At 40.9% G+C, this 15,417-nt stretch overlaps 1 protein-coding gene across 16 annotated transcripts in view; it reads right to left on the reverse strand.

Moving 5' to 3' along the window:
• Window positions 1–15,417, reverse strand: part of UNC79 (unc-79 homolog, NALCN channel complex subunit) — a 309,568-nt gene that overhangs the window by 76,298 nt on the left and 217,853 nt on the right. For 12 of the 16 annotated variants that reach the window (XM_063643951.1, XM_055288333.2, XM_055288335.2 and 9 more), the window contains 5 exons: window positions 14,939–15,121; window positions 13,557–13,719; window positions 10,890–11,039; window positions 9,089–10,309; window positions 1,093–1,200 (listed from right to left, as the gene is read on the reverse strand). In XM_063643951.1, the coding sequence (XP_063500021.1) occupies window positions 1,093–1,200; window positions 9,089–10,309; window positions 10,890–11,039; window positions 13,557–13,719; window positions 14,939–15,121 (1,825 nt within the window). The remainder of the gene's footprint in view (window positions 1–1,092; window positions 1,201–9,088; window positions 10,310–10,889; window positions 11,040–13,556; window positions 13,720–14,938; window positions 15,122–15,417) is intronic. The other 4 variants (XM_055288332.1, XM_055288329.2, XM_055288323.2 and 1 more) reach the window with 1 other exon arrangement.

The following is a 15,417-nucleotide window of genomic DNA, read 5'->3' on the forward strand; positions in this document are numbered from 1 at the left end:
ATGCATGTGTTGATGTAAGAATTGGATCAGACAACAATGTGTGTGAGCCACTTGGCACAGTGCCTGGCACATGATAGATGTTAAATAGATAGTAGCTATAATTACTATTATGACTGCAAACTCCTGGAGAACAAGTGGTGTTTTATTTATTCACTTTTGACCTCCAGTGCCAAGCACAGTGTCCGGCATCCAGCAGACACTTAGTAAATAGTTGCTGAATGAATGAATGAATGAACAATGAAGATGATGATGTTCCAAACTACCAGTCCAGTATTTAAGATCTTTATCTGTTTTTTCAGGATCATCAAAAGATGGTCAAATGAAAATTATTAAATAGCTTTTCAGGCAACATCCACATGGAACACAACATTTATCAGCACATATGACAAAGGTTTATACAAGTTGCATCTGTGTTCATATCTCTGATTCTTGGTAAGAATGTCTCATGCTAAAGTCTCATAATTAACCCCACCGAAACATGTGGACACAACTTATGGAACTTCAGTGGAACTCAAGCTCTCATGGACAAAATCTAGGACCCAGTGACAGAAGCTAGTTTCAAAATACTTGCCTCCTACAGGTCCTGTAAAATGTTGTGCCATTTCTACTCTCCAATCCAAAAGAGCTAAATTCAGTCATGACTTAGGGAATATGATATATCATACATTTATTTTACGATAACCTAGATCAAATTTTGTCAGTGATGGAGGTGATTCAAATTAAATAAAAGTGTTCCATGTAAAATTCCGCCATAGACAATGCTTTTCATGTGCCCCAAAACCCGTTCCGTGTTTTATGTTCAGGTTATACAATTTTTATTTTATTGGATAATGGAATTCAGTGATCATTCCTTAACAAATTAGGATACTTGGCCAGTCAGTAACCATAGTGATTTATCAAACACTAGAGATATGGATGAAAGTGGGTCATTCTACACCTCAGAGTCTCTGAGAACATACAACATACTGTCACCAAGGAAGCTGATGCAACATTAAAATATATATACAATACAAAGATTGGGAAAATTGAAAACAAGGCAGCAGTGTTCTAAAATAAATGTACAGATGAAATAATCAGCAGAGGAAATCTTACTTGATATTGAGGAATGGCTACTTGTTTCCGGCACACCTGCTTCTAATGTAGGGGCAGATGAAGATTCTCGTGGCATTTCCAAAGTTGAAAGTCCTTTAGTAGAAGGATCTACAAACAGAAATATTATTTAAAACTCAGGACACTGATTAAAAGCAAGTTCAAGAAGCTTTTCTGTATCTTTTCCCTCTTGCCTACTACAACCATTCAAATCTTTATACACTTTCCGGGCCTAATAATTACTTACATGGAATTACATACACACTGGTTACAATGTTCCAGGGACAGCTGATTCTATGTGACATTCTGCACCTATGCATCTGCCTTCTGGAGATTAATGATAGCAAAATTACAGAGCTAAAGCTCAGCTGCTTACAATGCATATCCCCAAACAAATTCCTTAACCTTTCTGTACTGAATTTCTTTTCATCTAAGATCTAAATATGCTTAATAGTTTATCCCTATCTCCTGTCTAGGTACTCCACCTTTGTCTGACAATTTCCTACTCATCATTTGCATCTCAATTTATATAGAAAATTCCTCCTTTAGGGAGGCTTCTACGACCTCTCTCCACAAAAATATACAAACAAAAATGCTGGATCAGGTACCCTTTTGATGTAATTACAGAGCACCTTGTCTTTAACCTTCTCCAGACTTACCACACTATAATCGAATTGTCTATTTCCTTGCCCATAACCTTCACTAACCCTTAAGTGATTTAGGAGCATGGACTGTACTCAACCCAAAATAAACATGCATGATTAATTCAGATTTTGTATTTTATTTGTTGAGCAAGAAACAGACTGTCATTGGCTCTCCTATTTGACAAATGTTGAATTTAAAGTGAAATATTTTCTGCATATAATATTGTCTTATTATATGGGAAACACTCTGTCCCGTATTATTCTAGGTAACTACAAATTATTTTTCAAAACCTGCTGAAAAGTTTACTGGCTTCTTTCCAAACTTGTTGCCGTCTTAGGCAGCACCACGCAGTGAATATACTGAGCATCTTGCTGGCTTGGAGTTACCACCACGGGCTTCCATGACTACACTGTACTAGAATTCAGGGATGTCAACCCTAAATGGCTTCAAGTTCTTAAGCTTAATAGTGTTTCTGTCTCATCCTTGCCATGGTGCCAATTGTTTTTTCTTGCCAGAGAGCAAACCTCATACATTCATACAAACATACAATTTAAGGAAACAAATGCCATTCTATTATTGGATGATCATTAAACTTGCTAAACTATAGAACAGATCCTAGGTGAGGGTCTGGGAGAAAGGTTTCTGAGCACTGATTTCAAAGCATCTATTTTTGATTCTCAGAGGTCTTTCAAGTAGGTATGGTTGCCAGATTAATAACCTCTTGACAACAAAAAAGCATAACTCTTGTAAAGTTTCCCAAACCCTTTTAATAAAGCATAAAATAATGACTAATGTTAAATTACTTTAGCCATTAAGATAGTAGAGATCAGCTATGATTTTTCTCTTAGGTATCCTCCCCAAACTACTAATCAAAAACATGCATAATTATCTCTCTTACCCTTACTGGCCTGCATTCTATGCAGGCTACAACTAACGCCTAATAACCTCACCAACAATGTTAGTGAAAAAGTTTAAAGCTAATTTTCAATGATTCTCTGAAAGACTATTAAGACTTTTAGAGTTTTGATATGCCTATTTGTGTGTGTGTGTATATGTGTGTGTGTGAGATGGAGTCTTGCTCTATTGCCCAGTCTAGAGTGCAGTGGCATGAACTCAGCTCAGTGCAACCTCCATCTCCTAGGTTCATGTGATTCTCCTGCCTCAGCCTTCCGAGTAGCTGGGATTACAGGCACCCACCACCATGCCTAGCTAATTTTTGTATTTTTAGTAGAGACGGGGTTTTACCACATTGGCCAGACTGGTCTCGAACTCCTGACCTCAGGTGATACACCCACCTTGGCCTCCCAAAATGCTGGGATTACAGGCATGAGCCACCATGCCTGGCCTTGGTATGCCTATTAAAATCCTTGGTGTATCTTTAATTTTAAAGAAACGTCTTACTGTAAGAAGGTTGGTAATAATCATTAGTGTACTAAGATTCTGTTAGCGAGGCAATCTTTCCTCAGCCCTCCATCATTTTATGAAAGCTTTTACTTGTATAAATTTAAGATAAATATCTGAATAGAGCTATCCACTTGGCTTAAAACATTTGCATTCTATTTTTTATAGTGATGGGCAGAAAATGTCAGGCTATCCTTTCATTCCTTCATCAGACATTTGCCAGCTCTCCGTTAGTCACTTGCGATACAATCAGTGAACAAACCAGACAAAATCTTTGCCTTCAGGAGCTTTGATTTTGGTGGGGAGAGACAGCCAATAATTAATATGCATAAAAGTGAATACATTATTGTATGTTGGAAGATCAATTCCCTGTAGGAGAGAAACAGAGAAGAGAAAGAGAGACATCAAGATACCAGGTAGGGGCTGGAGAGTGGGGCATAGCCCAGGGCAGTCCTTGCAGAGAACCTGGTGTTGGATCAAAGAATTAAAACAAGGGAAAGAATGAGCCAGACAGATATCTGGCAGTTCCAGGTTGAGGGAGCAATCAGTGGAAAGGCCCAAAGGTAAGGAATACAGAGAGGCGTGTTCAAGACCTGACAAGGGGTCACTGTGGCTAAGTAGCACTGTGGTGAGAATAGTGGGAATGCAGTGAGAGCCAATGAGGACTAGGACCACATAGGGCTTTGCAGGAATTTAAAGAACTTGAGCTTTTGCTATGAAAGAAATAGGGAGTCACTGGAAGGCTTTAAGCAGGGGAATGGTGTAATCTCCTATTTTAAAAGATCACTCCAGCTGTTGTGCTGAGAGGACATGAAGGTAACAGAAGTATAAGGTGGGAGACCAGTCAGGAGGCTCTAGCAGTTCATCTAGGTCAGAGATGTCAGTGGCTCAGGCCAGAGTGGAAACAGTGGAGGTAAGAAGAAGGTGCCACATTCTGCATGTGTTTTGAAGGTGGATTAAGTTTGCCAGATTAAATAGAAGATGCTCAGTTAAATGTTAATTTCAGATAAACAACAGATAATATTTTCGTATGAGTAAAAATAGTCCCATGCAATATCTGAGAGATGTGGCCCCAATTCTTCATATCTCCCTGAATCCATGCCTTTCACCATGTGACCTTAAAGTTCTACCACTAAAGAGGAAGAGTATATTTCCCCTCTTGACTTTGGTTCAGCCATGTGATTTGCTTTGGCTGACAGAATGTTTGCAAGAATAACATGGCCAGAGGCTTGGAAAGCGCCTGCGCAACACGGCTTGTTCTTTTGTGGCTCTGCCATCACCATGGGAATATTTCCAGGCTTCAAGGTCCTGGTCAAGGTCAGCAGGCATGAGAAGCAGAGCCTAGCCACCCAGCCTTGGCCAATCCCCAGGTGAGTCACAGACTCTCGAACTAAATAAATACTTGTTGTATGCTGCTGAGGTGTTTGCTACACAGCATTATTTCCACAATAGGTCACTGATGGTTGTCTTAGCATACAGACAATATGTAAAGGCTAAAACCAGATGAGACCATTGAGAGAGTGAGAGTTCATAGAGAAGATACTAGGATCAAGGACAGAGACCACAAGTCACTCTGTCATTAGGGAGATAGAGAGGAACCAAAGAGAATGACGGGGTGACCAACGGTGTCAAAGACTGCAGATATGTCAGCATCAGACCTCATGGATGACTGCTGACAGATTTAGCAGTGAAGGACACTGGTGACCTTGACAACTGCTCTTTGGGTGAAATAGTAGGAATGAAAGCTTCATAGGAATGATTTTTTTTAAGAGACAGGGTATCACCATGTTGTTCAGGCTGGAGTGCTGTGGCTATCCACAAGTGCAATCATAGCACACTACAGCCTCCAACTCCCAGGCTCAAGAGATCCTCCTGCCTCAGCCCCCCAAGTAGCTGGGACAACAGGTGTGTGCCCACCATGCCTGGCTTATGAACAGCTTTTAGAAATAACAGAATGGAAGAAAATTGGAGATAGTACAGAGTTGTCTCTTCCAAACTCGATACTAATGTTTGTCTCTTCCAAACTCTATACTAAAACATTTAAAATGATACGAAAAATTAAATGATACCAAAATTTAAAATGATACCAATAAACATTATGTGTTATTGTTTTCTTTTAATTCATTAGTATGTTTTAGTATAGAGTTTGGAAGAGACAACTCTAATAGAATTTGGAAGAGACAACTCTATTCCATCTCTTCCAAAATGTTTTGCTACAAGGAAAGGAATAAAATGGGCTAATAGTTGCGAGAACACAGATCAAGTGCTTTTGTTTGTTTAAGAAAGAGAAATAAGATTATGTTTGTAGGCTCAAATCAAGGGTCCTTTAGGAAAAAAAAATACTAAGGGAGGATACAGAAGGGAGAATTTTAGGGGCCTATATTCTTGAGTAAGTGAGAGAGATAGAATCGTGTCCACATGTGGAAAGGCTGGGTGTAGACAGGAATACAGACAGTTAACCTACTGCCCCAGCCAGGAAGTCCAGGTGTGTAGGTACAGAGGCTGGAAGGCGGGCAGGAGGCTGTGGAAAGTTCTTCTAATTATGTCAATTGGAAGACTTATTGAAAGTTCAGGGAGAAAAGTAGCTATGAAATAGTCATTTAGGAGACTGGAAATGTGAATGGACCAGGAAAATACATTATGATTGTCAGGTTGAAGGACCCAGTCGAGGTTCATGGCCATTAATTTAAAATGATACCAGCCAACATTATGTGTTTTTGTTTTTCTTTTTTTAAATTTTATTTTGCGTATGTGTAGTTGCACTTCATACAATTTCATTTGCAAAATCAGGCAGTGGGACAGATTTGGCCCATGTGCTATTGCTGACCAATCCTGGATCTATGCTTTCACTGGTCATGTTAAGGAATTCAAGCACGTTTCTTAATTTTCTTTTAATTTCTTGAACAATGCATTATGTGTTTTCACCCAGTCACATTCATCTGATAGGTGCAGGTACTGGTAGAGGGAGAGTTGGATTTAACACGAGTTGTGTTTAGCCAAGCAAATCTAAAAAGGGAAAAGCCCAAGAGGGTGCAGGCAGGGAGGGATTACATTGATAGCCTTGAGTTTAAGTTGAGTAAGGAGAAAAGACATGAAGTAGGGGAGGGACAGCAAAAAATACTTGGATCAATACACAATTGTCCAGGGAGAGAAGAAATGGTAATCAGAGAATGAAAGATATGAAACTGAGATCATGAAGAGGTTGCAGTTATTGACAAATAATATGGTCTATGATGTGACCATGGGTGTGAGCAGCTGAGCTAAGGAGGAGGATAAAAAAACAATCACTGGAGAAGATGCATTCAAGGAAACCAAGTGTCAGGAGTGTCCTCTACACTAATATTAAAATCCACAGGAATTAAGACAGGAATAATTTAGGAAAGAATAAGAAGGGCCACGAATCAAATTTGTCAACATGTGAGGAAGAGTCAGCGTTTGTGATGATGCAGCAATGCAAGTAGTGGGTGCTGTGGTCTGAGGGTATGCAGCTCAGAGAGGGGGTTTCTAGAGACAAGAAGGGAAGGGTCTGAAAGGGGCAGTGAGGAGCAAGGAAGATGCTGCCCCTGGCCAAGTCCAGTGACATGGGCTGTAGGGAAAGCAATGTCTTTGGGGAGAGCTGGGCTTCCATTAGACTCAGAAGGCAACGGAAATAGAGGAGAATGTGTGTGAGGGATTTTGCTCTTGAAGGATCATGAATTTCCTAGGACACAGGGGAAGGGTGTCAGGAGTCAGGATAATGAAGGAGCAAGCTTCAGAACAGAAGGTATGCAAGGCCTTGTGGAGCTCTGAGTGAGGGATATGAAGGATAACCCAGTACTCTAGGGACGGACATAAACAGAGTGAAGTGCACAGTGAGATTAGTCCTGGACTCCTGGCAGTTAGCAGGGGCAAAGCTGTGCGTTTGGGAGGGTTTGGAGGGGCAAGTGTCTGGGCCTCCCTCACTCCTGATGATGGAGACAGGAAAGTCTGGGGACGCCTGGGTCATGCTCTGAGCACACGGGACTGCTTCCCATGCCCAGCACGGAGGGGCAGAAGAGATCAGATCAGAGTCAGTGGGAGGCAAAGCCCTATGGAGACATACAATTATGATGACAGTAAAATAAATATTATGCCACTTTAAAGACATGTTATAACTATCATGTATTTTTCCCTTGTTCTGTTAACAAATAATTTCCTCCCTGGTAGTCTGGGGAACAATCAAACATAAGGCTGAATAAAGAAGCCAACACAGTTGCACACACAAACCTGCACGCTAGAACCTACATGCAACCTACACATCACAGAGACTCACCCCGTGGACCTCAGCTTCGTATGCACCCGCCCTATAGATCTCTATCATTTCTAGGTCAATGCCCGCCTCCTTCCATATGCAGCCATTTTCCTGGCCCCAAACAATAAAAATGTGTCCCAGTTTCCCTGAAAGCCTTCTTAACTTCTTAAATTTTCTTGTTATGAACAAGGACCATTTTTTCCCTGCCTGGCTGGAGCATGACCCTTTCCCAATACGCCAATGTTCATTCAACAGACTTTTACAGAGCGTTTTTGAGGTAGACAGCTCTGTCCTATGAGCTAGAGGACAGCTAGAAACTTCTGGAAATGCCTGGGGCAGATAAAAAAAGCCCAGTGCATTCCCTTAGAAGTTGCTTTTGTGTGGAATAGCGGGAAAACGTGACTGGAATCAGGCACTGCTTCTGTCTGGCCATGTGACCTGGTGCATCACCTCCTCTAAGCCTCGGTATCTTCCTGTATAATATGAGGGGCTAGGCTAGAGGTCTTTAAGACCTTCACCAGTTTTTAACATTCCACAGTCTATATATCTACTAAAATAATCATCTCTAGCCAATTCCATTTTTTCTAAAGTCCCATTAACTTTTTTATTTTATTTTATTTTATGTTTTTAGACGGAGTCTCACTCTGTCACTAGGCTGGAGTGCAGTGGCACGATCTCACCTCACTGCAACCTCCACCTCCCAGGTTCAAGCAATTCTCCTGCCTCAGCCTCCTGAGTAGCTGGGATGATAGGCGTGTGCCACCATGCCCAACTAATTTTTGTATTCTTAGTAGAGACGGCGTTTCACCATGTTGGCCAGGATGGTCTTGATCTCTTGATCTCGTGATCCGCCCGCCTCAGCCTCCCAAAATGCTGGGATTACAGGCATGAACCACTACGCCCAGCCCCGTTAACTTTTTTTTAAAAGATCTGAACTAAGAAACGAAGATGGGTTCTGATCAGTGTTGCAGTAACATTATAGAAGACTGTGTTATAGGATGAGGTGGATCATGGGCTTGCTTGCCATTTCTTTCAAGTTATCTTTCTTAGAAACAATGCCTCCAAGCAAACACAAGAAATGGCCCTGAGGCAGGAAATCCATGGGCTGTGATAACTTCATCACCAAGTGATGACTGTGGGTTAGGGTCTAGGCTGTAACTGGTATTTTTTGGTTTCTGATATTTGGTTAGTATCTACAATCAGCTGTATGCCCTGTAAATGATTATACAGTCAATTCTTAATCATTCTAGAGCACTCTTTGCTTTATTTTAGCCTTCACACTGGTTCCTTCTTTGGACTATATCATAGCTCACTAGTATTGCGCGAGAAAAAAAGAAAGCAAAGAGTTCAAGTTAATGACTTTTGCTGTTTGAGGAAGGCTGAGATGATACCTGGATTATCCTGATACGAATTAACCAATGCATCTCATTGCCAAGGGTGGTCAAGAATTGACTGCAGAGTTTAAAACAAAAACAGAAACATTTATGGAGCCAGTAGAACCACATCTGCATCCAACATTGTCCAGTAAACAGGAAGGATTCAGAGTGATTGCAAAGCCATTATAATGTCACACCCTGACATTATAAGAGTTTGAGTCTGATGCACATTCAGTGCTGGTACCCTACCAAACAAGATGCACAAACTTAAAGTTAAGGCTGGGAGAAAGAAGAGAGTCGAGCTTACCTGGATCTTTCTGTTCTCCCAGTTTGTCTAGAACGTTGAAGGAGATGTCGAGGTACTCTCTCTGGATAGCACTGACAGCAATCTTCCTCTGCTTCCTCTGCCTGGGAACAATCTGAATCTTAAATTCAGATTCCTCAGCTCCATCCTCTTCCACCTTCCTTTCAGGATTCTGTTCTGTATCAGATTCTGCACTGGTATCAGGCTTCTCACTTTCTGTAGGGTTCTCCCCATCTTCGGGAACTTTGAGGAGGACGGTTTTTGCCCCTGAACTTGGCATCAGCTCCCCAGGCTTCTCCCCCTCAGTGCCCGGGTCAGGGTGATCATCCAGTGACATCTCAGGGAGAGCAAACGACTTCTGAAGGAGGTCTCGTTTTTGCTTCAGCGTTAGTGGGCTACCGCAGGAGAACTCTGGCAGCTCCTCTGCCTTTGAGGATCCTTCAGCATCCATAGGGTCTTCCAGAGTGATGAGGGCAGAGTCTGTGTTCCCTGCTGACTGATTATTTCCTGAGTCCTTAGAAGAAAAGTCTTTGGAACAATCCTCCACACTTACTTGTACAAGCGGAGTTGTGCTCAGGCTGAGGACGGAGGGATGACTGGGGACGGAGGGAGAAGAGGCAGCATTTTTACCAGACGGGCTGTCATTGCCTTGGTTCATTGTCTCCTCTTCTTCGTCACTCTCGACTATTCTGAGAGGGGGAAGAGGCTCAAATACAAGAGAGTCGCTGTCAGAGGTTGAGAGTATAGAGTGTTTTTCAGGCCCCGAGGTTGAATCTGAGGACAGATCTATCAGATCTAAATCCTCTTTAGGAGCAGGCTTTACCGGCGAGTCAACTTTCACCTCGAACGTCTCCATACAGTTTAACCTAACCTCTGGTATGACAGGCCTTCGAGCGTCTGGAAACCCTTCCATAGCTGGGTTCTCGGGGATTTCACTATTGTCAGGCCTCGTAGCAGAGTTCTGTCTAGAACGTCCAGGGTCGTTTGGTCTTTGTGCAATATACGCAGCTTGGGTCGGAGGCTTCTCTATGTCACACCGATCTATGCACGACTTCCTACGATGTTCGTCTAATGTAAACAAAAGCGAGTCTGCATTCCCTATATCAAGAGATTTTTGTTTGAAAGAGCGTAGCTTTTTTTTCGGAATGCTTTCTTCTCTCACACAGTGGAGAAGGCTGTCTTGTAATGCACCCGTCTCTCTATATTCAGCCAGTTCTATTTCACCTGATCAAAACAGAAAAAGCTAGTACTATTTTACTTGGAGATTTCACCATTTTTTTCCCCTCATCCTTGGGCATACAATTGGCATAAATCATCATCACAATCCCAGCTCCACCAGGAGGGAAAACGAACTTTCTGGCCAAGTTTTTGTAAGGTTTGTTCTAATTTCAAAAACTGGAAAATTTACGAATGAAAGAAACCAAAACGGCAGTTTAAGATCTGATTTCCAAAATCGGGCTTCGGGATAATTCCTCAGCTCTGTTCATTTGTGCATAGGAAAGGGGATCATTTTTTGGCTGAGGCAGATCTAGGAAACTGTGTTCAAATCGTGTGGAAGAGAAGCAAACATTTTGCAACAAATCAAATCAAGCAATGGCTCTCAAAGACGATCATGACATTAATGATGTATCTGTCGATTCACGTATATATATAAATGTGTATATATATATACTGTTTGTGCATACATATATATAAATCAACGGTATTAAAATGTGTAGTAACATAATAAAATTAAGATTTCACCCCAAACAAACGGTAGAGTACAACATTTCTGCATAAAATTACTAAGAGAAAAAATTCATACTTCTCTGAACATTCATCTCAACCGGCTGATATTTCACCATTTTGCTGCCGCCTATTCTTTTCAATCTTGCAAAAAAAGTTTGAGACTCTTTATTGCAGGGTCCAGTAGGTGTATCATGAATATCAGATTCATCAAAAACACTATCTTCTTCTAATTGGGGAGAGAAAGTCAAAATTACACTTAAGAGGTTATTCTCTCTTAGGCTGTGTCTACACAAGCATTTCAATGAAAGCATTATGGAACAAGGTCTGGGGTAGTTTCTGCACCAGCCCAAGTCTAGCCATGGGTTGGTATTTCATCCAGGCATCAAATTCTCCATCTACTGGATAGAGCAAGCTGTTACAAGATTGCCCATCACTTTTCACACGACAATTGGCAGCATTTTTAAAGAAAGGCTTCTTGAGAGTCCAATAGCGCCTTTTTGGGAAACTTTTCCAGTGCGCTTAACACCAGATGACACATAGATGTCAGCTACTTTTTCCAGGAGCCTGTGACACGGCTTGGACTTGTCTGCTTTGCGTGGATTTTCAGGCTGATTTGGCAAAAGGAAATTAAACAAAATGAGTAGATCTTGGCCTTTCCAAAAAAGAAAAAAAAATCTGCCTTTCTGGGATTTGGTAACTGGCATAGACACAGCCTAACAGTACATGCACCTTATACGGTGTGAATGCAAAATACTGTACTCTACATTTGATAATGAGACACGCAACACACAGAAAAAGCTTAGAAAAGCCACTTGTCATCTCAAAAGCTCCACGAATGATTATGGACTGAAAGAGTAAACAAAGGAAAAAGAAAACAGAAAACAACATTTCCTCCTATTAAAGTAAGACTCTTCTCTGAGGAGTTTACCACGTGTAACTATTATGGACCTCATGAATCCCAGAAAGAATCTTTGACACTTATGATCCCTAATCCTACATAAACAAATCGGTCACTTCGAGTGCCTGTTGAACTTTTTTCTACGTCCTCCCTTCTATACCCATGTGGCCATTTTTAAATCCAAGATAAACCCCAAAATATGTTAATGAGGAAAGAGTTGATATGTTGCAACCCATAAAGTTTACTTAACCAATTTTCTTCTTTCATCCTTTTGAAAGGCCAAAGCCACGTACAAAGTGGCAACAGAAATGGCTACTAAAATGCATTTAATGGCATCATAAATGGAGTTAACCTACTATTCAAGTTGAATATCACTGAACTCATAATGTTTGGCCTGTATTTACATCTACCTATATGACAAATGAGGCTCAGGTGCGATTATGATTATTCAAGGTTTTTTTCAGCATAAGGGCAGTATATGCATCAAGTTTGAAGGACCAACCCTGTTCTAATGCACAAAATTCTACAAGTAAATGAAACTTGAAGCAGTAAATTTTAGATGAAATAACCATACTAAACTTTTTAATTAAATAAAAATAAACGTTAATCAAAATGAATTTGTTTTTAAACCCAGTGAACTTCCACAAAGATGGGAATGCCTATCAAATTCCCATGTTTCTGGGGAAATGCAACACAATAATCTGTTTTATATCTCTATTTCCTCTTTGGAAAAATATCCTTCGAAAAATGCAGTTTTTCCAACCAATAGTTTTGTGACTTGCATTACGTAACTTTGAAACAATTTTCAAAATGCATTGAACAATCAAGACTGAAAGACCACAGGATGGTGCCTCCCATCCAGAAAGGTTCATCAGGGTTTGGCCCAAACACTAAGCCCACACTGAAAACATCCATAGCTTAACAGATCTCCCCAATTTCCCAGAGACTAAACCCTAAACTGGTAGACAAGATATTGTTTAGGAGGGATCTGAATGGTACCAGAACTTAAAGAACCTAGTTCTCGAGTTCCGTCTGTAGCCAAAACTTTCAGCAATAATAACAGTGGATCACTGCCTACAATTTATACTTTTGAGATATCTCCAGAGCAAGAGACTCTACTAACCTCATAAAGGGTCACTGAACACTTGGTTTTCTCCAAAGACTAGATTAAATGATGTCAATTTAAAATCTAGTCAACCGTGACTTGCACTAAAAACTAAAAATAGACACCCTGGTTCTTCGTGTCTCACCTGAAAACAGGCTGCAATTTTACTCTAGCTAAAGTTGCATTCTACTGCCTCCTTTTAGAAAAAGGTAGCAATAGAAAAAGTGTTGATAATGGAGACAGCTTACACCTATGCAGCAAAAATGTTTCATTTCCCTTGCCTTGAATCACTTTGTATTGAATTAAAAGTCTAGGAAAATGCACTTCAGCAAACTTAGACTCCATTGAAACTCTATGAGCGCAAAGATCAGGGGCAAACTAGAGACCTACAAAGACTGGCTCCACTGTGTGCCAACCAAGACTTATTTTATAGCCCAAAAACGAGATGCTTCTAATACGTAAATAAGGCTTACAAAGGCTCCCGATTCAAACAGCAGAAAATATTTTACGAAATACTATTTCTTAGGATATAGGCTTTGGAAGCATATCAATTATTCCTCTTGAATGCTCAATTTCAAAGTTAAAGCAGCAACATTCATGGAACGTTGGAAAATTAAGAAAGTGATTTTTTTTTCACTCCAGAATGATATCTGGGAACACTCCTCTATCTCCTAAGAAAACATTGTCCAGAAATCTATGATGTATTGAAGCTAGGTTTGGGATGGAATTTAGATATGTACCTTTTTCTTTTTCGCTGTATCTGCTTATGTTACTGTTGTCACTGTACAAAGGTCCTGCCGTGGCATGGGGCTTGCAGCTATGATACTGCGCATTGAGTGTATTGACTGTTATGTGAATCAGATGCAGCAGGATCTTGCTGATATCACAGTCTCGGTATGGATACTGCCCAATGAAACGAAGGAGAAAAAGATAAATGGTTATTTTAAAGGGTAGGCTTTTCCACCTGATCTTGCTGGATAGTTTTTGCAGTATCTCTTGGGGATAAATACATATATAAGAGAGAGAGAAGTAGAAACAAATTCTGCTCATGGCCTTATTTATTTGTTTAGTTAGAGACAGGGTCTCACTCTGTCGCCCAGGTTGGAGTGCAGTGACGTGACCATAGCTCACTGCAGCCTCAACCTACCAGGCTCAGATGATCCTCCCACCTCAGCCTCCCAAGTAGGTGAGACCAGGCACATGCAATCATGCTTGGCTAATTTTTTGTAGAGATGGGATTTCACCATGTTGCTCAGGCTGGGCTCGAACTCCTGGAGTCAGGCAACCCACCCACCTTGGCCTCCCATAAGTGCTGGGATTACAGGAGTGAGCCACCACGCCCTCCCCCGTGGCCTTATTTTTACAAGGGACCATATTCCTTTCCTCCTTCACCAAACCACTGACAGCAATGCATGCCAGTTCACAGTTACATTTCTTTTCAAGAAAATTATCTGGCATAAACATTTAGTGGACGAATACAATTTCAGGTATCTTTTGTTTTCTGAAATAATAATTAATACTTAGATAAAATACAAGACTGAGTATAAACAGATGTTCTTGATCAATAGCCTACCATTTATCATTCTCTGTTTTAAACATTTTTAGAGCATATATTGACAGGGCCTCCCATTTCTATTTTCTTTTTTTTTTTTTTTTGAGACGGAGTCTTGCTCTGTCTCCCAGGCGGGAGTGCAATGGCGCGATCTCGGCTCACTGCAAGCTCCGCCTCCCAGGTTCATGCCATTCTCCTGCCTCAGCCTCCCGAGTAGCTGGGACTACAGGCGCCTGCCAACACGTCCGGCTAATTTTTTGTATTTTTAGTAGAGATGGGGTTTCACTGTGTTAGCCAGGATGGTCTCGATCTCCTGACCTCGTGATCCGCCCGCCTCGGGCTCCCAAAGTGCTGGGATTACAGGCTTGAGCCACCGCGCCCGGCCCCCATTTCTATTTTCATTTCAATAGCTCTTTGGTTCTTAACAGTAATTGTATATCCTGATCTTCCTTCTGAAGGTCAAACTTTTATTCTACAAAATTTTCAACTAAAGACTCAGGTGTTCTCCTAATGCTATATGCTCTCTAAGAGAACCATTGCATCCAAAACAGCAGCGACCACCCAGCTCACCTTGTAAAGGATGACAAGCAAGGCCTTCAACCACATCTGCCGGATGTGAGGCTTTAGGGACCAGAGGGAGCAACGAGGCGGCTGTTGGAAATAATGCCGGAGTTGAGGACAAGAGCAGTATTTGAGCACCTGAACCACTAAGGGGAGAAGGTGTTTTCCCAAGTTAATGTTATAGTCCATAACCTGAAATAGAAAAAATATTAATAACTGATGGAAAACTACAAAGAACACTCAGAAGTCAAAAGGAAAAATCTGAGCCATCCCAGTGGTTAAAATTTTTAACAGGCAAAAATATTTAACAGGCATCCCACAGAACATTAAAAGTAATGGGTAGTAGGCAAGAAGGAGGAAAAGTCCAACCTCACAAAAAATTTTTGAAACTCGTAAATGAAAATAGTTTTAATCTAATTAATTGTTTGTTTCAGTGCCTATTGAAAATAAAATTTTGTCCATTCAACTATTAACCAGAGTTAAAGTAG

This window comes from Symphalangus syndactylus, chromosome 8 (genome assembly GCF_028878055.3).
Source record: "Symphalangus syndactylus isolate Jambi chromosome 8, NHGRI_mSymSyn1-v2.1_pri, whole genome shotgun sequence".
Classification (NCBI taxonomy): domain Eukaryota; kingdom Metazoa; phylum Chordata; class Mammalia; order Primates; family Hylobatidae; genus Symphalangus; species Symphalangus syndactylus.